Source organism: Somniosus microcephalus, chromosome 20 (assembly GCF_052327205.1).
Source record: "Somniosus microcephalus isolate GS21.2 chromosome 20, FLI_Smic_1.0, whole genome shotgun sequence".
NCBI classification, from domain to species: Eukaryota; Metazoa; Chordata; class Chondrichthyes; order Squaliformes; family Somniosidae; genus Somniosus; species Somniosus microcephalus.
In genome coordinates this window covers 59,676,525-59,699,546 of record NC_141006.1, presented here as the reverse complement: position 1 = coordinate 59,699,546, position 23,022 = coordinate 59,676,525, and the positions used below count along the sequence as shown (strand labels likewise).

At 49.0% G+C, this 23,022-nt stretch overlaps 1 protein-coding gene across 4 annotated transcripts in view; it reads right to left on the bottom strand.

The window, feature by feature from the left end:
• The window catches only part of LOC147103322 (arf-GAP with SH3 domain, ANK repeat and PH domain-containing protein 2-like), a 100,124-nt gene that overhangs the window by 29,123 nt on the left and 47,979 nt on the right, over nt 1-23,022 (bottom strand). For all 4 annotated transcript variants that reach the window (XR_015072940.1, XM_085962806.1, XM_085962805.1 and 1 more), the window contains exons 6-15: nt 20,449-20,578; nt 18,012-18,097; nt 16,793-16,868; nt 12,943-13,029; nt 11,115-11,218; nt 9,659-9,728; nt 8,748-8,835; nt 8,218-8,266; nt 6,578-6,744; nt 4,419-4,552 (exon numbers count right to left, since the gene is read on the bottom strand). Coding sequence is in view for 3 of the 4 variants with exons in the window: in XM_085962806.1 (XP_085818932.1) it covers nt 4,419-4,552; nt 6,578-6,744; nt 8,218-8,266; nt 8,748-8,835; nt 9,659-9,728; nt 11,115-11,218; nt 12,943-13,029; nt 16,793-16,868; nt 18,012-18,097; nt 20,449-20,578 (991 nt within the window). In the remaining variant the exon portion in view is untranslated. The remainder of the gene's footprint in view (nt 1-4,418; nt 4,553-6,577; nt 6,745-8,217; nt 8,267-8,747; nt 8,836-9,658; nt 9,729-11,114; nt 11,219-12,942; nt 13,030-16,792; nt 16,869-18,011; nt 18,098-20,448; nt 20,579-23,022) is intronic.

The following is a 23,022-nucleotide window of genomic DNA, read 5'->3' as shown; positions in this document are numbered from 1 at the left end:
CCCCCGCACACTGCCACCCCGAACCCCCGCACACTGCTGCCCCCTAAACCCCCACACTCGCTGCCATCCCCTGAACCCCCACACTCGCTGCCATCCCCTGAACCCCCACACGCTGCCACCCCGAACCCCCACTCGCTGCCACCCCCGAACCCCCACTCGCTGCCACCCCCCGAACCCCCACACTCGCTGCCACCCCCCGAACCCCCACACTCGCTGCCACCCCCCGAACCCCCACTCGCTGCCACCCCCCAAACCCCCACACTCGCTGCCACCCCCCGAACCCCCACACTCGCTGCCACCCCTGAACCCCCACACTCGCTGCCACCCCGAACCCCCACACTCGCTGCCATCCCCTGAACCCCCACACTCGCTGCCATCCCGAACCCCCACACTTGCTGCCACCCCTGAACCCCCACACGCTGCCACCCCGAATCCCCCATACGCTGCCACCCCCTGAACCCCCACACGCTGCCACCCCGAAGCCCCACTCGCTGCCACCCCCCGAACCCCCACTCGCTGCCACCCCCGAACCCCCACACGCTGCCACCCCCGAACCCCCACACGCTGCCACCCCCCGAACCCCCACACGCTGCTACCCCCCGAACCCCCGCATTCGCTGCTACCCCCCGAACCCCCACGCTGCTACCCCCCGAACCCCCACACGCTGCCACCCCCCGAACCCCCGCATTCGCTGCCACCCCCTGAACCCCCACGCTGCTACCCCCCGAACCCCCACACGCTGCTACCCCCCGAACCCCCGCATTCGCTGCCACCCCCTGAACCCCCACATGCTGCTACCCCCCGAACCCCCACTCGCTGCCACCCCCCGAACCCCCACTCGCTGCCACCCCCCGAACCCCCACTCGCTGCCACCCCCCGAACCCCCACTCGCTGCCACCCCCCGAACCCCCACTCGCTGCCACCCCCCGAACCACCACACGCTGCTACCCCCCCGAACCCCCACGCTGCTACCCCCCGAACCCCCACACGCTGCTACCCCCCGAACCCCCACACGCTGCCACTCCCTGAACCCCCACATGCTGCTACCCCCCGAACCCCCACTCGCTGCCACCCCCCGAACCACCACACGCTGCCACCCCCCCGAACCCCCACACGCTGCTACCCCCCGAACACCCACAAACTGCCACCCCCCGAACCCCCACACGCTGCCACCCCCCGAACCCCCACATTCGCTGCCACCCCCTGAACCCCCACACTCGCTGCCATCCCCCTGAACCCCCCATGCTGCCACCCCCCGAACCCCCACACGCTGCCACCTGCTGAACCCCCACACGCTGCCACCCCCTGAACCCCCACACGCTGCTACCCCCCGAACCCCCACACACGCTGCTACCCCCCCGAACCCCCACACACGCTGCTACCCCCCCGAACCCCCACACGCTGCCACCCCCTGAACCCCCACACGCTGCCACCCCCTGAACCCCCACACGCTGCCACCCCCTGAACCCCCACACGCTGCCACCCCCTGAACCCCCACACGCTGCCACCCCCTGAACCCCCACACGCTGCCACCCCCTGAACCCCCACACGCTGCCACCCCCCGAACCCCCACACACGCTGCCACCCCCTGAACCCCCACACGCTGCTACCTTCACCCATGTCATTGCACACACACACCATGCCACTCCTCGGTATTGTTTGATTGGTGATGGATGATGCAAGTCAGTCTTGTCATGCGCATTTTATACTGTAACATAGAAACATAGAAGATAGGAGCAGGAGTAGGCCATTCGGCCCCTCGCGCCTGCTCCGCCATTCAATGCAATCATGGCTGATCATCCAAATTCAGTACCCGGTCCCTGCTTTCTCCCCATACCCCTTGATCCCTTTAGCCTTAAGAAATATATCCAACTCCTTCTTGAATATATTTAATGTATTGGCCTCTACTGCCTTCTGTGGTAGAGAATTCCACAGGTTCACCACTCTCTGGGTGAAGAAATTCCTCCTCATTTCTGTCCTAAATGGCTTACCCCTTATCCTTAGACTGTGACCCCTGGTTCTAGACTCCCCGACCATCGGAACATCCTTCCTGCATCTAGTCTGTCCAGTCCTGTCAAAATGTTATAAGTTTCAATGAGATCCCTTCTCATTCTTCTAAACTCCAGCAAGTACAAGCCCAATCGTCCCAATCTCTCCTCATATGTCATTCCTGCCATCCCAGGTATCAGCCTGGTGAATCTTCGCTGAACTCCTTCCATGGCAAGAACATCCTTCCTCAGATAAGGCAACCAAAACTGCACACAATACTCAAGATGTGGTCTCACCAAGGCCCTGTATAACTGCAGCAAGACATCCTTGTTCCTGTACTCAAATTCTATTATGGTTGCAATTGTTGCTTTTTTTGTTAAACAAGCTGTTTCTTACTGAATCATTAGTCAAAGAACAAACATGGCCCACACACCATGCCATCCCCAGCCCCCTCACTGTGCCACTCCCACCCACATCGTGCCACCTGACACCTACACACCATGCCACCCAGACCCACTGAAGCTCACGAGTCACCTAGACCACACACGCCCACCCACCCACGTTACATGCCAGCAACACCAGTGCTCATTGCTGCTCGAGGATTTCAGTGAATGGGCACAGAGCCAAGACTCAGTGGCAAAATGTCACCTGGCAGCATTTAGTTTCCAAAACACAGCACGAATAGCCCGTCCAGAGGAGACCTCGCGTGATCAGAGGAATAAGGAGCATTCTTTGTCTGTTTAGCTACACTCGGGATAAAGTCATTGCAAACCTGTGCCGTGAAAAGCTCCTTCAACTTGTGCGATGAGCAAAAACCACAAGACGTAGGATATTTAAATCTAAAGGAAGTTCAGTCTGCTAGGAACTCCTCTGATGGGATCCACTTAAGGACGCTGTGTGCGAGACAGATTAGGAAGATCCCAGATTCAGCCTCTGGTCTGTACCGAGTTAGCTGATCACAGGTAGGGTCGGACAACTGCAATTGACTTGGGGGAGGGAAAAGGAGAGAAAGACGACAGAATTCTCACCCCTGCTGACTGGGAAGTGTTTGCATGTTGGGCTCACATGTGATGCCCTCCAGAGCTGAATAGTCCATGACATTTGGGCGAGGTGACTGGCCAGAGGAGCATCCATGTATAAGGAGTTGGACATAACTCTACTCATTTCGCGAAGTCGGTGAAAGAGACACAGACACTTGTCACAGCATCTCGCCCTGCAGCCACTGTGCCTCTTGAATCCTTGGCATCGGAGCTGGCACATGTCTCGACCCGATCTGAGAGAGGAGCGGAGCGATGGGGAGGTAGAGAAGCATCAGCGTGAGGATGAAATGTTCCTCGATGATTCACGGGGTTAACAATCAACGTGACAAGGTGCTGAGCCAGAGGACAGGAGTGTACCAGGTCTGAACCTTGGTCCGTGCTGGGTTACCGAACGTCAATTTGGGGCAGTATAATTGGTCCCAGAGTTTCCAGCCTGGGTGAGTTGGCAGGGAGGAATAAAAAATAATGGATCCTACACCTAAATCAAAAAAGTCTCCGATAATGAGGGTCAAGCTTGGCTGCGATGCCCCAACAGTCAAATAACCTGCTGACACCAGGTGTCAGCTGTGGCTCTGTGGGTAGCGCACTCACATCAGAGTCAGAAGGTTGTGGGTTCAAGTCCCACTCCAGCGACTTGAGCTCAAAATCTAGGCTGACGCTCCCAGTGCAGGACTGAGGGAGTGCTGCACTGTCGGAGGTGCCGTCTTTCAGATGAGATGTTAAACTTAGGTGGACAGAAAAAAGCCCACGGCACAATTTAGAAGAGCTGGGGAGTTCTCCCAACCAACCCACGACCTCAACCACCTAGAAGGACAAGGGCAGCAGGCATATGGGAACATCACCACCTCAAAGTTCCCCTCCAAGTCACATACCATCCTGACTTGGAAAAATATCGCCAATCCTTCACAGTCGCTGGAACTCCCTCCCTAACAGCACTGTGGGAGTACCTTCACCACGTGGACTGCAACGGTTCAAGGCGGTGGCTCCACCACCTTCTCAAAGGCAATTGGGGATGGGCAATAAATGCTGGCCTTGCCAGTGACGCCCACATCCCAGGAATTAATTTTAAAACCATCACTAAAAAAAATTATCTGGTCATCATCACATGGCTTTTTGTGGGACTTGCTGTGCACAAACTGGCTGCCGTGTTTTCTACATTACTGTACAACAGTGACGACACTTCAAAAAGTATTTCATTGGCTGTAAAGCGCCTTGGGACGTCCCACGGTCGTGAAATGCTCTACAGAAATGCAAGTCTTTCTTTGACAATTAGGCTCACTGATGATGGTTGGCTACTTGCAGGTGGCGGTGTTCCCATGTGCCTGCTGCCCTTGTCCTTCCAGGTAGAGAGAGAGAGAGAAAACCTGGGGTAGGGAGATTCTAACGTACCAAAAGTTCAGACGTGCTCAGTACATCCAACATGAGAGACTGTATCCTGGAATAGTGTACACCCAACTCTCGATGAATCCCAGAACATTCAATGCAGATGACAATGCCCAGATTGGTGGAGAGCCAAGTCGGATCTAGAATGGAAGCAATGGGATTACTTGCACTTAATTGCAACACAGAACACAAGTATAATCAGCCATTACATCAAAACCTTTGAACAAAGTCCAGCTGTATCCAACATACCACCCCCTTTCAACCTGTCTCCCCCATTCTCGGCTTCCCAATGTAGCCCACCACAGATGTTGGAGCAGGTATGCAAATCCATCCAAGCTCGGAAACACTTGGCCAGCTCAACTGCAGCCATTGGGTTTACCTGCACTTTAATGTTCAAATCCCTCCGTGGCCTCAACCCTCCTCATCTCTGTAACCTCCTCCAGCACTACAACCCGCCGAGGTCTCTTAGCTCCTCCAACTCTGGCCTCTTGTGCATCCCCCACTTCCTTCACTCTACCATTGGCGGCCATGCCTTTATCCATCTAGGATGCATCAAAAAGAAGGATCTCACCTCCCTAGTGGAGGCAGCACCTACTGACACCTGGAATCAGCATAGGGACAATGTGACCCAAGTGATAGGCATTCTTCTGCCTATCATGTCCAATGCTAGCTCCTTATTGGGAGCTGGCAGAGAGCCAACAACAACAACTTGCATTTATAGAACACCTTTAATGTAGTAAAATGTCTCAAGGGGTTTCACAGGAGCCTTCAGAAAAAAATGACACCAAACCACATAAGGAGATATTAGGACAGGTGACCAAAAGCTTGGTCAAAGAGGTAGCGAGGCGGAGAGGTCTAGGCAGCTGAAGGTATGGCCACCAATGGTGGAGCGATGAAAATCGGGGATGCGCAAGTGGCCAGAATTAGAGGAGCGCAGAGATCTCGGAGGGTTGTAGGGCTGGAGGAGGTTACAGTGATAGGGAGGGACGAGGCCATGGAGGGATTTGAAAACAAGGATGAGAATTTTAAATTTGAGGCGTTGCCGGATGGGAGCCGTGACGGACAGCGAGCACGGGATGATGGGTGAACTGGACTTGGTGCGTGTTAGGATATGGGCAGCAGTGTTTTGGAGGAGCTCAAGCCAAGTGTATCCATCTTATATTTAGAAGAATATTGTCAGAGTTTTCCACTACTCTACATCCTCCCGCACTCCCACCAGTTCACTTTGCATATTTCAGTCAGCTTTCCATCAGTTTAGGTGAAGGTAGGTACAGTGAAAGGGGCTAATGGTTCCAATCCTTACTCATCAGTTGGTCTGAATAGGTTCAGATGTGTGTGTGTGTGTGTGTGTGTGTGTGCGCAGGTGTGGTCGGCTCAGTCAGTAGCACTCTTGCCTCAAGGATTGGGGAGTCAAGCCCTGCACTAGGACTTGAGCTCACACTCTAAGCTGGTAGTCCACGGTAATATGGCGGGAGTCCTGCAATGTCAGAGGGGTGGCACTACGCAGAGCCCAGGTTCAGGCACACATTAAAGATCCCACAGAATAGGACGTTCTCCCAGTGCCATGGTCAACATTCATCCCTCAACTAACATCGCAAAAATAGATTTAACTGGTCATTCATCTCATGGTCATTTGTGGGATCTTGCTCTGGGCAAATGGTAGTCATGTAGCGTGGTACGTGAAGCACTTGGAGATATAATAGATCATATGGACACAAGTTCTTCTCTCTTTTATAAAAACCCAAACACATCCAACCAATCTGGACAGGGTCTCACCAAGTGAAGTGGGGGAGGAGCAAAGTACCTTTGACCTATAACCCTTCCTTTTGATGAGCTCAAAAGCTCTACTTGTTATGTCCAAATAAGCAATCGAGTTGATGTAGCAATATTTATTTATTTTAGACTCCGCAACATTGTCAAAGGTACAGCATTCAAAGACCTTGGGGTGCAATTGCTCCAGTAGGCTTACTCCCATCAGGGGGCCCCCTAGTGTTCAGGTAACGCTGTGCAAGCACAGTCAACCTACATTCCCACTCCCCCAACAGAAAACCCCCAAAGCAGAAACATGCATTGGAGATGGTGTCTGCAGGCATTAATGAAGGTGACTAATCCCCACCCCCCAATGCCAAAATGGGGCAGATAGGCTCCAGATAGGCGACACTCACCTGCTGCCCCACAGTCGCAGCACACCTCATTTCCTGGCATCCCTTTGACCTCCGCGATGACCGCTTTGGTCAGTTCCTGCACCGTGTCATTGCTGCCGTTGCTAATCTCTCCTTTAAAGGCATTGTTGAGTGCCTCCTCTTTGCTGTTCTGCAACACCGAGACCCACCTAAAAGCACAAGGACACATGCACAGGCCATCAATACTTGGGACTGGCTTAGACTCGATCAATACCGCAATAAACCACTCCTGTGGGCATGCAGCCTCACTGGATATATTTCAGTGCCAGTCTAGACTGCAAGTGCCAGCAAGCTATTAAACAGGTCATCTTTAGCCAAGTACAAATTTGCTTTCACAAGATTCACACGCAGCAAAGATGAAATATTTTTGTCCGTATTTTGACGTATTAGCTATTGGTGTCAGCCGTGGCTCAGTGGGCAGCACCCTCGCCTCAGAGTCAGAAGGTTGTGGGTTCAAGTCCCACTCCAGAAACTTGAGTGCAAGAATTAGGCTGACATGCCCAGTGAAGTACTGAGGGAGTGCTAAACTGTCGGAGGCGCCGTCCTTCAGATGAGATGTCTGCCCTCTCAGGAGGACATTAAAAATTCTACGGCACTATTGAAAGAGCAGGGGAGTTCTGGCCAATAGTTATCCTTCAACCAACATCACTAAAACAGATTATCTGCTTATTTATCTCTTTGCTTTTGTAGGAGCTTGCTGTGCCCATATTGCCGACATTATAACAGTGACTTCACTTCATTGGCTGTAAAGCACTTTGGGATGTCCGGAGGTCATGAAAAGGCTCTATATAAATGCAAGCTTTTACTTTCCTTTATTGGTTTTCTTTCTGCCACGATACACACAGAACTAAAAACCAGCTATGAACAGTTCAGGTCGCCATATTACAAACAGGAAATAGAGCCACAGGAGAAGGTGCAAAAAGATTTACTAGATTGATACCAGAACTGAGAGGTTATACCCATCAGGAAAGAGTAAATAGGCTGGGGCTCTTTTCTCTTGAAAAAAGACTGAGAGGTGATCTGATAGAGGTCTATAAGATTATGAAAGGGTTTGATGGAGTAGAGAGAGAAAATGTTTCCACTTGTGGGGGAGACCAGAACTAGGGGCCATCAGTACAAGACAGACAGTCACTAATAAATCCAATAGGGAATTCAGGAGAAACTTCTTTACCCACACAGAGTGGAACACACTACCACAGGAATAGCATGGGTGCATTTCAGGAGAAGCTATATAAGCACATGAGGGAGAAAGGAATAGAAGGATATGTTGATAGGGTGAGATGAAGAGTGGTGGGAGGAGGCTCATGTGGCGCATAAACACCAGCATGGATCAGTTTTTGTGCGGTGAATACTTTGTAGCTTCACTCACAGACAATGGCCCAGTTGGGTGATGTATAAAGCCCTAGATTGCAGACACCACTCCTGCATGAGCATCACTCAGTGCGGGGCTGTGCCCAGTGCGGGGCTGTGCCCAGTCTGCTCAACAGCGACAATCAGAAACTCACCGAGTTAGCAATGGCAGCCTTCGACTTCCTGCCCTCCTACTCTCCAACACGGTAATATACCAAATGACAGGGGTCCCACTGTACACAGTGTCATACAAAAAACATCCTTTTACTCACACTTGACATTCTTGCTCGTCTTCAGCCTGGAAGTGGTACGTTCGATTATCTGCACAAAAATGAAAAAGAGATGCCAGGGGTTAAAGGGCAGCGGCACAGCTTCAACTCAGATTCTACAAATCCGAGCATCAAGCCGACACTCCCAGCGCAGTACTGAGGGAGGGAGGGAGCACTGCGCTGTCGGAAGTGCCGTCTTTCAGGTGAGATGTTAGACTGAGGCCCCATCTATCCTCTCAGGTGGATGCAAAAGATTCTATAGCACTATTTGAAGAGCAGGGGAGTTCTCCCCGGTGTCCTGGGCCAATACTTATCCCTCAGCCAACTAACTGGTGATTTATCTCCTTGCTGTTTATGGGAGCTTGCTGTGTGCTTATTGGCTGCCACGTTTCCTACAACAGTGACTACACTTCAAAAGTACTTCATTGGCTGTAAAGCACTTTGGGACATCCTGAGGTCGTGAAAGGGGCTTATAGAAATGGTAGTTCGTTCTTTCTTTACCACATTACATGTCATGCATTAATCACACTTACGTGTTATAAGATCAAAGCATTTTTTTTCTTCAAGGTTTGGCTTCACCTGGCAGGTCAGCAGGTTGAGTTTGGCCGGAGGCCTGTTGATCTGAGAGAGATTTGCAAAAGAAAAATGAGAAATACAGAACAGGAACAAACAGCAATAATACAGAGCCAACAAGGAAATGTCCCTTTAAAACTCTTCCCCATGTGAAGAGGCCAGTGTTTCACCCCAGGCTTGTTTATTTTCAAAAATAAAAAACCTGAATATTTCACTCCCAATATCTTTAGGGCATAGAGTAATTTAATTCAACCACCATCACTAAAAATAGATGATCTGGTCATTATCACGATGCTGTTTTGTGGGCAAATTGGCTGCCGCATTTCTGACAGCCATGTTCAAAAGTACTTCATTAGCTGTGAAGCGTTTGGGACATCCTGAGGTTGTGAAAGGCGCTCTATAAATGCAAGTATTTCTTTCTTTCTCCAGATTATATTGCAAAGGCAGCATAGCCTGTCGGCATATCCCGACAGGTCACTCGGGTTCCACCCCCCCACCCCAAGACAATTCAACAAGTGAGAAAAATGGGCAGTGGATTGTGAGCAAATCCCTCCTGCCAATTTTCTCTGCTCCTTACTGAGGTGCCTCGTAGCTTGTCCAAGCGGCCACTATTCAGGTCTAAGCTTTGAAAACCAACATCTGCGGGCTATTCAACCATTGAGTACATCGCTGCCATGTCACACACGCACACAAAATCGAGGATTTTCATTATACATGCGATACTTGTGTCAATAACAAAATGCAAAAGAAAAACCTTGGAAATAAGTGCTTTACTTACTGCATTGTCTGATATCATAAGGTTTACTTATGGTACTATGCAACATCGTAAGGTTTACTTACGGTACTGTGCAATGTCGTAAGGTTTACTTACGGTACTGTGCGATATCGTAAGGTAGCCATATTTAACTCCACATTTCCTCTTCTGCCACACTCTTCGGATCCTGACGGTTAAGAGAGAGCAGCATTTGCACCAGAAACAACAAATTTACAACGGAGCTCAGCAGATGGGGGCACGGGCAGGCATCGGGGGGGCGCACCGTGCATTTCCACAGAGCTTTCATTTTACCGAGTCAGGTCCAGAAACGGTCACCGTTTCATATTACAGGACGGGTTTCAAGGCATTGGGAGAAGCAAATTGAATCATGAATGGGAGTCAGAATTCATAACTTTGTCCAGCTGCTGTCCTTTTCTCCACAGCTGTAGAAGGTCTTCACAAAGGGTGGCAAATGGGAACCTGTGCTGCTGCACTGTCGGATCAGCTCAGCCTGCTGGCTGCTGCAAAAGGTGGCCAGTGCGTCATGAGGTATCGAAAATCCAAGTTACAAAGGATAGGAAGTTGGGCTGGTTGGAAAAGGGCGAACTCTGTAATGACCCCACTACAGGCAAAGGAAACGAAAATCAGCCGGGGTGTAAAACACTGGGCCATCCGTTACTGCCCGGCTCCGCCCAGCAGAAAGAGCAAAAATTCACCCGTAGGAATGGAATTGACAGTGTTCATCCAGGAATATTGACTATGGTGAAGGTTTTCCTAGACAAGGTGATGTCTGTTAGAAATTAGGGGATGTGGCGTAAGGAGGAAAATCAGGTGGAACTTGGTTTTTTTCCCCCATTCAAGAGAGCAACAAGGATTGTGGAATAAGTTAGGGAATGGCCATTGAAAGGAATACAAGTAGGTCCAAGAGACAACTGGATGTCTTTCTGGAGACGGGTTTAATGGATATGGTGAAAAGATCATAGAATCACACAGCACAGAAGGTGGCCATAGCACAGGAGGCCATTCAGCCCATCATGCCTGTGCCAGCTCTTTGTTAGAGCTATCTAATTAGCCCCACTTCCCCCCCCCCAACCCCGCTCCTTCCCCACAGCCCTGCAAAATTTTCCTTTTTAAGTATTTATCCAATTCCCCTTTAAAAGTTACTCTTGAATCTGCTTCCGCCGCCCCCTCAGGCAATGCATTCCAGATCATAACAACTCACTGCATAAAAAGTTCTCCTCATCTCACTCCTGGTTCTTTTGCCAATTATCTTAAATCTGTGTCTTCTGGTTACCAACCCTCCTGCCACTGGAAACAGTTTCTCCTTATTTATCCTATCAAAACCCCTCACAATGTTGAACACCTCTATCAAATCTCCCCTTTAACCTTCTCTGCTCGAACGAGAACAATCTTGGCTTTATGGGTAGATCGATCGAAAAGGGAAGGGCATTTTAAGGCTGAGGACCTGGTGTTGTTCTTTAAAAAAGGCTCCTGGAGGGTGGCGGGTGAACAGGATGGCCTCTATCCGGTCTGACTGCACATGTACAAAACGCAGCTCCTTCCCATTTCTTACCCATCGCTCTTTTTGTACAGAAAGCCGGATTTTTCCGTGCCGTACAGACGGTTTCCAGGGAGCGGGTGTATGCTGTAGCCGAAATTTTTCCGATTCAAACATTCCTAAAAACGCAGAAACAAAGATTTAAAATCGAAACATGGGAAGTAGAACTGAGCAGCAGCCCCACCTCACCTGAACAGACATTGCCAGCCCACCAGCAGAATCAGAGAGCAAATAAATACAATTCGCTGAATGTTAAGAATGAGCATTAAACGGGACGCACATAAAATTCAAACATATGCATAAAACAAAAAAGATTTCTAAGGTTTCTAACTTTAAATAATTGTAATAAAGGTGGGAGAGGGCGCATGGACCAGCTACATGGACAGAAAGCTCTAGATGTGCCTCAATTCCTTGTGAGTTTAATCACAAGATTAATATGAATGACAGGCCATTCAACCCATCCTACCCCTCCATCCAGAACAAATTACAGCTCCCCCCCCCCCTCGCAGCATCCAACCAGGAATGATTCTAGTGTTCCTTGGCTTCCTCCTCATCTACACACTGTCCCTCAATGGCATCATCCGCAGACATGAAGTCAGCTTCCACGTGTACAAGGACGACGCCCAGCTCTACCTCTCCTCCACCTCTCTCAACCCCTCCACCTCCTCGGAGGTGTCAGACTGTTTGCCGGATGTCCAAGTCTTGCATGAGCAGCAATTTCCTCCAGCTAAACATTGAGAAGACCAAAGCCCGCTTCTTCGGACCCCGCCTCAAACTCCAAGCCCTCACCGCCGACTCCATCCCCCTCCCGGCCACCATCTTGGGCTGAACCAGACGGTTTGCAACCTTAGCGTCCTATCATCCTTTCCATCACAGAGGCTGCATTGCTTGCCTCCACCCCAGCCCATCTACCACGCAAATCTACTCTGGCTTCTTGAACACCCACCCCCCTCCCTTCACCCCACCATTGGCGGCCGTGCCTTCAGCTGCCTAGGCCCCATGCTCTGGAATTCCCTCACTAAACCCCTCCGCCTCTCTGTCCTCCTTTAAGGCCTTTCTTAAAACCAACATCTTTGACCAAGCTCTTGGTCACCCCACTAATATCTCCTCCTTTCACTCAGCAATCCACTTATGTCTCTGAAGTGTCGTGGTGTTGCAACTGCCGCGGAACACGAATGGAGGCCGAACCGATCTGAGGAACACATGGCTTTTATTACATTCTCTTGAGAGATGGCTGCCCCAGCTCCTCTCTCTGCTAAACCCGAAAAGCCTGAGGGCGACACCCACGCTTTTGAGTACACACTGAGGGCGGCGCCCGCTCCTTTGTCACGCCTTAAAGGCAGCATGCTTCTTAAAGGCAAGGTGCCCGATTTATTGTCCACGGACGGAAAAGTGGATTGCGCCCGTTTAGGTGGCGATCTGCCACAGTGGGATGTTTCTCCACATTGAAGGTGCTACGTCAATACAAGTTGATCAAAAGATCAGGACTCGGCACGCAGAGGACTGTGCCTGGGCTGTGCGCAGTCCTATCCCTTTTGTACCACCTCGTGTCATTTTCACTTGCTCAAGAGTTTTCTACAGCTGCCTCTTTCTCTGCGTGTCTCCCTCTTGATTTTCACAAGAAAATGACACAATGAGAAAGACAGCGACCAAAGATTCGCCACTGGTGGACACTCGTTTAGTCACTACAGTTCTGCCCTCAAACTTCCTGCCCAGTCGCCTCTCCTTCGACCCTCCTCTAACCCGGTCATTCCCTTTTCCCCCTCCAACTTGACATCCACTGTTTGGTCCTCCTCCGAGACACCTCCGTGCAAGGAGCATGCTTCGTGCCACTGCTACCTACCTCTTTGTGATCCACCTGGAGCACCGATCTCAGGGAGTCCCTGATCTGAGTCAGCTGTTTCATCTCCTCATCCTGTGCTTGCTTCAGCTTCAGACCAACAGGAAGAAGATACTTGTTAAAGCAAGAAGAAATCTGCCCATCTGACAGGGGTCTCAGCCAGCACACAACAGGTTAACATACAGGTAGGTCAGAATACTTTGTTAAAAAAAAAGTTCAACCTTCTTCACTCTTCCCCTGAAGGTTCATGGTTCACGGCTCTGATATCACAAGTACAGTGAGCATAAATACCGAGCGTCAGTAATTGGTCACTGACTATTGGAAAGAAGGGACTCACAGCCAACTCAACTCTTCACCACACGATGTCCAAATAATTACAACATCAGCATTTATACAACAACTTATATAGCGTCTTTAAACATAGTAAAATGTCCCAAGGCGTTTCACAGAAGCGTACGCAGACAAAAATTGACACCGAGTCAAAGAAGGAGATATTAGGGCAGGTGAACAAAAGCTTGGTCAAAGAGGTAGGTTTTAAGGAGAGTCTTAAAAAGGAGGAAAGGGGAAAGAGGTAAAGCCAGAGCTTAGGGCCTCGGCAGCTGAAGGCACGGCCACCAATGGTGGAGCGATTAAAATCGGGGATGTGCAAGAGGCCAGAATTGGAAGGTCTCGGAGGGTTGTAGGGCTGGAGGAGGTTACAGAGATGAGGCCATGAGAACACGAGGATGAGAATTTTATTTATGTAGTACTTCATCGCATTGTTGGGACATCTCAAAATGCTTCCACACTAAAATACATTGGAGTGCAGGAACTATGAAACAGGGCCAGTTAGAATATAGGCAATTGCAATAGTTCATTTTGAATGAGCGGCATCTCAAACAGCAGTAACGTGAATGACCAGTTAATCTCGATGGGGGAGTTATTTGTTCAGAGAGCATCGTCAGCCAGGAAACCAGAGAACTCCCTAATAAGCTAGTACTGGGGATTTGTGTCTTTCGGATGATACGTTAAACCGAGGCCCCACCCGCCTCTCAGGTGGGCGTAAAAGATCCCACGGCACTATCTCAAAGAGCAGGGGAGTTCTCCCCGGTGTCCTGGCCAATATTTATCCTTCAACCAACAACTAAAAACAAATTATTGTTCATTTATCGCATTTGTTTGTGGGGTCTTGCTGTCGCGTTTCCTATATTACATGACCACACTTCAAAAGTGTTTCATTGGTTGTAAAGCACCTCGAGACATCCAGAGGTTGTGAAAGGTGCTATATAAATGCAGGTTCTTTTTATGCGCACCTAAACAAGCAGACGAGGCCTCAGTTTAAGATCGCCCCTGAAAAATAGCTGCCCCTCAGTGAAGGACTGAATGGTCAGCTTAGTATTGGCGAGGGATACAAACCAACTGTGGCGAGGGATACAAACCAACTGAGCCAAGGACACACATTTGCTTTTCACTACTCAGTCAGTGTTTGAATAGGGTACTCTTGCACGATCCCAGTTCCCATAGAGGATGTGCTCACAAAACACATGACAGAGCAACAGCCAATCACGCTACTGTTTCTGCGGGTGTAGGACCCGGGGTGGGGGGCGGGGGGGAAATGTAGGACAAGAGGACCTTAAAATCAGAGCCAGGCCATTCAGGAGAGAAAAAAGTTAGGAAACTTCGTCACGCAAAGGGTGGTAGAAGTGTGGAGCTCTCTCCCACTAAAAAGCAGTAGATGCCACCTCAATTAGTCATTTTAAATGTGAGGTCAATAGATTTTTGCTAGCCAAAAGGTATTAAGGGATATGGAGCCAAGGTGGGTGGATGGAGTTAGGATACAGATCAGCCATGATCTCATTGAATGGCGGAACAGGCTCGAGGGGCTGAATGGCCTCCTCCTGTTCCTATGTTCAAGCCAGGTACCAACATCTGGAAGATGTAAGCAAGCCAGAAAAACAAGGAAATGGCTGAAACAGGAGCCAATATAGTGATTAAACAGCAATAATTGGCTATACCAGGGGACCAAGGGCAGCAATTCATAGAGGGATATAAGCTCCAGTCTCTCACCTCAATCTGTCTAACTTCACCCAGTGTGGGGCAATGCTAGTTAAATACATTTATTTGGTTCTCTCCGTGGCTCAGTTTTGTAAATGCACCATCAAGTGTGAACTTGGGTTGCCAACACTCCAGGATTGTCCTGGAGTCTTGAAGATTAATCTTCAGGACACTGCTGTGAGCAACCCCGCATTTTCTCATTTCCTTTGAATACCTTTTTTATTAGTTATGAAAATATTGTAGATGGGAGCAAAGGTTGATTGGTCAAGAATCATCCAATTGGGTGAAGAGTCTGTTCGCTTTACAATTGGTCGTGGGAAGGCGGGGCGCCACGGTGATGGATGTATTGGGCGACCAGTGGCGGGCGTGTGAGGGGTGGAGTGGGGTTGGGTTGTTGGAGGGGAAGAGGTCATGTGATGACACCTCCAGGAATATGCCCAGCCAGGGTTGGCAACAATGGTGTGAACCGAAGCCACACATCCAGGGAGGTCCCAGGTTCAATCCTAGGCGTCGGTGACCCTGGGCTCTGGGAGGGAGAAAGCAAATTCTGGCAAGGTTCCTGCTCCCTACTGCTGTCAGTAACTTTGAAACAAGGCAGATTGTGGTGTATTGGTTATGTTACTAGACTATTAATCTAGAGGCCTGGACTAATAATCCAGAGAATGCAAGTTCAAATCCCACCGTGGCAGTGTGAGAATTTCAATTCAATTTATAAAAAGAATCTGGAAGTAAAATGTGATCATATCAGTAAACAGCGACCATGAAGCTGTCAGATTGTTGCAAGAACCCAGCTGGTTCACTATGTCGCTTTAGGGAAGGAAACCTGCCGTCCTTACCCGTTCTGGCCTATATGTGACTCCAGTCCCACACCAACATGATTGACTCTTTGAACTGCCTCTCTGAAGGGGCCTAGCGAGCCCCTCAAACTGCTACAGCACTGTGGGAGCACCTTCACCACAAACTGCAATGGTTAAGGGGCGGCTCACCACCATCTCCTCAGGACAACTAGGGATGGCTAATAAATGCCGGTCTTGCCAGCGACGCCCATACCCCGAGAATTGGCTTGGCTGTGATGCACTTCACAGTCAAATAGCTTGCTGAAAATGTCTACTCAGGCATACACTTGAAGAACAGCTACTTGGGCAAGCTACTGGACGTATTGGAGGAATCCCAGTATGGGGTCAGCCCATTCAAAAGAGGGAAGAAAAATCAGGATGCATTGCTGAGATAAAATCTCATGTAAAACAGTTCCTCTCTATGCACTATTTGTGTGTGTGTCGAACAGGAAAAACTTGGGTATACAGGTGAACCGCAGGTACCAGACCAGATACATTCTGCACAAGGACTAGGGTAGCAGGTGCATGAGAACACCACCACCTCCAAATTCCCCTCCCAAGTCACACACCATTCCGACTTGGACATATATTTCCATTCCTTCATCATCGCTGGGTCAAAATACTGGAACTCCCTCCCTAACAGCACTGCGGGAGCACCTTCACCACACGCACTGCAGCGGTTCAAGGCAGATCACCACCACCTGCTTGAGCGCAATTAGAGATGGGCAATAAATGTCGGCCTTACCAGCAATGCCCACATTCCAAAGAATGATTTTTTTTAAAAGGTTTGATTACACAAGTTCTTTCTGCGGAGACCATTTTTTGTCATTTAAGAGGGAACTTCAAACACTTGATGAGGTAAAATATGAAAGGTGTTCAGGGAAAGAGCAGCGAGATGGGATTAGAGTTGATGGCTCCCATGTGGAGGAACATGAACCAATTGGTTTTTTGGAACAACATTTCTATGATGCTACAATACTCACCGAGTGTACAATCACGGCCAATCTTTCTACGAAAGGAGTCAAGCTTTCAGCTGCCTTGAGACCATCCTGGAAAAAACTTTTGAGAAAAAAAAAAACTGCATAAAAAAGGTAAGCAACAAGCTTTGCATTGGCCCGCACATGACAGATTCAAATCATTGCGCTGGCAGTTTACTCCCAGGGGCAGGGGAGGAGAGAGGTCACACACCTAAAAATCGCTATCCAGCAACGCCCTGTGGGAGAGAACGTGTGCCGAGAGGGTGGGACTGCGATGCCCACCAAGGTGGAATGACCTGTTTAAATTCACTGCCTGGGATCAGACAGGAGGAACAGGCACTTGGGGGAAAAAAAAACTCAGCCAGCGAAACCCAGCTGCTTTAGCAGGGGAGGGAAGAAAAACTGAAAAGATTAAATAAAAGTGGACTGCATTGTAATATTTTGCCTCACTGCAATGAAAACTCCTTCCCCGGCAACTACATCACTTCATTCAGTTACTGCCAAACCTCCATCAGCACAAAGCTCACTGGAGATTACAGCACATTGCACTCATTAAAAAATTCTACACTGGCTGAAATCCAGCTTTAAAACAGTGACTTTAAAACAAACAGCAAAATACTGCAGGTACTGGAAATCTGAAATAGAAAGAGTGCATGCTGGAAACACTCAGCAGGTCAGGCGGCATCGGTGGAGAGAGTGAGAAGTAGGGTTAATGTTTCCGATCAGATGCAGGGGTGATTGACGTGAAATGTTAAATCTACTTGTTCAAATAATCCTCAGTCACACCCCAAACTTAATCTGTGAGTTAAGATTCGAGTCAAAGTTAAAGATTGCCCGAGATATTGCAGGTCCTCTAGTGGGGGGTGTACTGAACTAGAGGGCATAGCCTTCAATTTAGAGCCAGGCCATTCAGGGGTGGTGTCAGGAAGCACTTCTTCACACAAAGGGTAGTGGAAATCTGGAACACTCTCCCCCCAAAAAGCTGTTGTGGCCGGGGGGGGGGGGCGTCAATTGAAAATTTCAAGACTGAGATCACAAGATTTTTGTTAGGTTAAGGGTATTAAGCGTTACGGAATCAAGGGGGTAAATGGAGTTAAGATACAGATCAGCCATGATCTAATTGAATGGTGGAACAGGCTCGAGGGGCTGAATGGCCTCCTCCTGTTCCCATCCTCCTTGGTTAGCGATGCCAACCTCTTGTAGAGGTCAGCGGAAAATGACTTACTTCTGTTGAGCGTGGAAGTATTTGATGAGGCTCTGGAGGAGGTCAGGACCTTCTCGAATCTTTATTTCGTTCACCTTGAGAAGATACTGCAAAACAAACAAAGTGCAATCAGTTCACAGTCTGAGGAATTCCCCCACCCTCACTTCCCCAAGTATGAACCAGGGATTCTGCAGATCGATAACATGGAGCCATCAACAATGGGGAAAAGTTGGGAGTGACATTGATTGCAAAAGTGGAGGGCAGAGAGGAGATGATTTGCTCCATGCTGTTAGTAGGTAGATAGAGAGAAAGGAACTTGCAATTAATCTAGTGCCTTATAATGTCTCGGAGAATCAGGTCAAAGTACTTCACATTCAGAGAATGACTTTACAGTGCAGGACTTTACTGTTCTCTAGGCAAATAAAGCAGCCATTTTGTGCTCAAAGATACCACAAGAAGAAAAAAAGACTTTATTTGGATTTTCTTCTTAACTTCTTGTCCATTTGCATTGTGAGCAAAACAGGAAGTGATACACAATACGAAGGCAGCCATGGAGTGTTGACACTAAAGAAAGGAACTTGCATTCATGTAAAGACAGAAAGACTTGCATTTCTATAGCACCTTTCACAACCTCAGGACATCTCAAAGCATTTTACAGCCAATTAAGTACTTTTGAAGCCTTCTTAGGCAGTCCCTCGGAACCGAGGATGACTTGCTTCCACATTAAAAATGAGTTCTCAGGTGACTGATGAGTCCAATGCGGGACCTACAGTCTCGGTCACAGGTGGGGCAGACGGTGGTTGAAGGGGCGGGTGGGTGGGGTACATGGGTTGACGTGCGCTCCTTGCGCTTGGCTTCCGCTTACTCCCGGCGAAGAGACTCAAGGTGTTCGGTGTGTTCCCAGATGCTTCTCCTCCAATTTGTGCGGTCTTGGGCCAGGGATTCCCAGGTGTCGGTGGGGATGTTACAATTTTTCAAGGAGGCTTTGAGGGTGTCTTTGAAGTGTTTCCTCTGCCCACCTGGGGCTCTCTTGCTGTGCCGGAGCTCCGAGTAGAGCGTTTGTTTTGGGAGTCTCGTATCGGGCATGCGGACAATGTGACCCGTCCATCAGAGCTGAGTGAGCGTGGTCAAAGCTTCGATGCTGGTGATGTTGGCCTGAGTGAGAACACTGACGTTGGTGCGCCTATCCTGCCAATGGATTTGCAGAATCTTGCGGAGGCAGCGTTGGTGGTACCTCTCCAGTGCTTTGAGGTGCCTGCTGTACATGGTCCATGTCTCTGAGGCATACAGCAGGGCGGGTATCACGGCTGCTCTGTAGACCATGAGCTTAGTGCCGGGTTTGAGGTCCTGGTCTTCAAACACTCTCTTCCTCAGGCGACCGAAGGCTGCACTGGCACACTGAAGGCGGTGTTGGACTTTGTCGTCGACATCTGCCCTTGTTGACAGTAGGCTCCCGAGGTATGGAAAGTGGTCCACGTTGTCCAAGGCCTTGTCGTGGATTTTGATAATCGGGGGGCAGTACTGTGTGGCGGGGGCAGGTTGGTAGAGGACCTTTGTCTTACAGGTGTTTAGTGTAAGGCCCATGCTCCCGTACGCTTCAGTGAAGGTGTTGACTATGGTTTGGAGTTCTGAAGTGCAGCCACTGTTGTGACGTAGGGAAATGTCTGAATATCCAGTTCATTTGTTTTTGGTGATGTTGATGGAGGACAAATGTTGGCCAGGACACCAGGAGAACGATAAGCTTTTCTTCAAATAATGCCATGGGATCATCACGAAAAGAAAGAAGAGAAAGATATGCTGATAGGGGGAGATGAAGTAGGGTGGGAGGAGGCTCATGTGGACCAGTTGGGCCAAATGGCCTGTTTCTGTGCTGTAAAATTCTATGTAATGAGAGCAAAAAACAAGAGAAAGATTGTTTTTTTTTCTTAAAAATGGTTTGTGATTTGCTGGCATTTATTAAACGTTATTTGAACCAATCAAGTGCAAATGTGATACAGACTTTGCAAATGTAACACCTTCTGGTGTGATACATATTAACACAACTTTTGGTATAGATATACCGTCGGTAAATAGGACTATACAGTAAATAGGAGGATGTACAGTAGATTGGGGTCAGCCTTGGCTCAGTGGTAGCTCTCCCACCTCTATGTCAGAAGGCGGAGGGTTCACGTCCCACTTGAGCACATAATCCAGGCTGACTGCCCCAGTGCAGTACTGAGGGAGTGCAGCACTGTCAGAGGGGCCGCCTTACGGTTGAGACGTTAAACCGAGGCCCCGTCTGCCCTCTCAGGTGGGCGTAAAGTGACTACACTTCAAAACTACATCATTGGCTGTGAAGCGCTTTGGGATGTCCCGAGGTCACAAAGAGCACTATATAAATGAATTCTTTCTTTCTAGGATTACAGATAGATTTTTAAAAAAGGATTTGTTTCTTAAATAACCTGTGTCACCAACTTACCTCACACATTTGGAGTTGGAACATCTTTCGCTCCTTCTCCAAATCTTCTGCGATTTCTGCGGGACTAAGTTCTGAACGATTCAATCCAAATTGCTTGGCACGGTCTTTCTTCTCCTTTTCAATCTTGTTACTGAAAAACAAAAAAACGTACACAAAGAGCTCAGCTAACTGCATTCAAAGTTAGCCAGACACACACACACACACACACACACACACAAACAGCATCCCACAGTGACTGGCTCTGACTGTACCAAGCGACTACAATCATCGCAACACCAGCAGGGTTGCCCAGGCGACCTTGTTAGACGCTTTCTCCTCGATGACGGCCCTCGACAGCTGACACCACCGGACAAAAATCGTAACGCGCGCCCAGCGACACATGGGACCATGGAGTGGGGATTTCCCAGCTTGTTGCAGACACTTCCCTCCCCTCCACAGCACAATCCAATTAATCTGAACTGAGAGGTTTACAACTATCAGGAAAGACTGAACAGGCTGGGGCTCTTTCCTCTAGAAAAAGAGAGAGAAGGCTGAGGGGTGACCCGTTAAGTCTGTGTGTCCCAGTTATGCTTATTATAAATCACTGGACACAGACCACAAGAATAACTTTAACAGGTCTTTACTATTCGGAGGTCAGGGCTGAACTGCCCAGTAAATCACTACACAACGCTTATATACCGGTGTGGTCACCACCGGTACTACAGTATACAGCAGCCACAAGAAAGTAGTACATCTCTTAAGGTAGTTCTCTTAAGGTGGAACAGGTTACATACACCACAATCCTCCCTTTTTAGCTTAACAGTTATATCCCCATTTAACATAACATAATAACATATAGATATATATATATATATATATATACACAACTTCATGCAAAACAGTTCAAAGATTCAGTCTCTGAGGAGGCCTCCTGATCCGAGTTGGAGAACGCCTTTCAGGGGTCTCTGATTCTCATTGCTGGGGTGACTCATCTAGTTGATCTCTTATGGATTGGACATCATCATCAGGTACATTCACTTCTGAGGTAGATGCTTCAGGTTCACTAACTTCTTCCACGGTTGTCTCTGCCGTAACCCTGGGTTCGACCCTTGTTCTCGATTCTACCAGTTGGTCAGCATGACGCCGTATTACATTTTCACCAATATCTACCGTGTACATCAGGGGTCCTTGTCTGGCCCGAATTGTTCCAGATTGCCATTTCTCGTTTTTATAGTCCCGGGCTAACACTGGTTGTCCTATTTCGAAACTCCGAGTGGTCTTGTTATTTATATGCTGGAACTGTTTGTTTTCAACTTCCCACCGCACATTTGGTTTTAACAAGTCCAACCTGGACCGCAACCTCCTGTTATAGAACATCATGGCAGGACTTTGGTTTGTCACTGCAGGAGTGGCGTTTCGATATGCCAGTAGGAATTTGTCCACCTTGTGTTGTAGTGGAATCTGATCTTCGCTCATGGCCTTTATTGCTTTTTTGAACGTTTGTACAAATCTCTCGGCCAACCCGTTTGTAGCCGGATGATATGGGGCAGAGGTATAATGTTTCACCCCATTCTTCTTCATGAATTTCTGGAATTCTTCTGACACGAACTGCGGTCCGTTGTCTGAACATATTTGTTCTGGCAATCCATTTCTTGCAAATATCGTTCTTAGCACCGCGATCGTCTTTTCCGAGGTAGTGGTAGTCATCTTAATCACTTCTGGCCATTTAGAATGTGCGTCCACCGCAATTAAAAACATGGAGTCCATGAATGGACCAGCAAAGTCAATATGTACACGTTGCCATGGGGTTGAAGGCCATTCCCATGGATGCAGCGGTGCAATCGGAGGTGCATTTTGCACTTTTTGGCACCCTGAGCAGCTTTTCGTCAGATCCTCTATCTGTTGGTCGATACCCGGCCACCACACATAAGCCCTAGCAAGGCTTTTCATCTTGACTCCCCCCAGATGACCTTCATGCAGTTCCTTTAGAACTCTCTCTCTTAACTTAGGAGGAATAATCACCCTTGTTCCATACATCAATGTTCCTTGACAGACGGACAGCTGTTCTCGTCTTGCGGAGAATGCCGGTAACAGTGGATCACCATGTGCTGGCCATCCCTTCACTGTCACTTCGTAGACCCGGGACAGTGTCGGGTCGTTCCTGGTTTCTCTTTCAATACTTGCATTGGTGACTGGTAAACATTCGATGATGGTCGAGTGAAATAACTCAACAGGGTCAACCGTCGGTGCCTCCTCCTCTGTAGGTAGTGGCAGGCGCGACAGCCCATCAGCATTACCATGCTGCTTTGTACCTTTGAATTCAATCTGATATTGATGTGCCCCTAGGAAAAGGGACCATCTCTGGAGTCTCTGTGCTGTCATCACCGAAACACCCTTCTTAGGGTTAAAAATGGATACCAACGGCTGGTGGTCTGTCAGAAGCGTAAACTTTTGGCCCTGCAGGTAATGATTAAACTTCTTTACTCCCCACACAAGGCTGAGAGCCTCCCTATCTATCTGAGCATAGTTGCGCTCAGCGGAGGTCAATGATCTGGATGCGAACGCGACTGGCCTCTCCAGGCCATTTGGCAACTT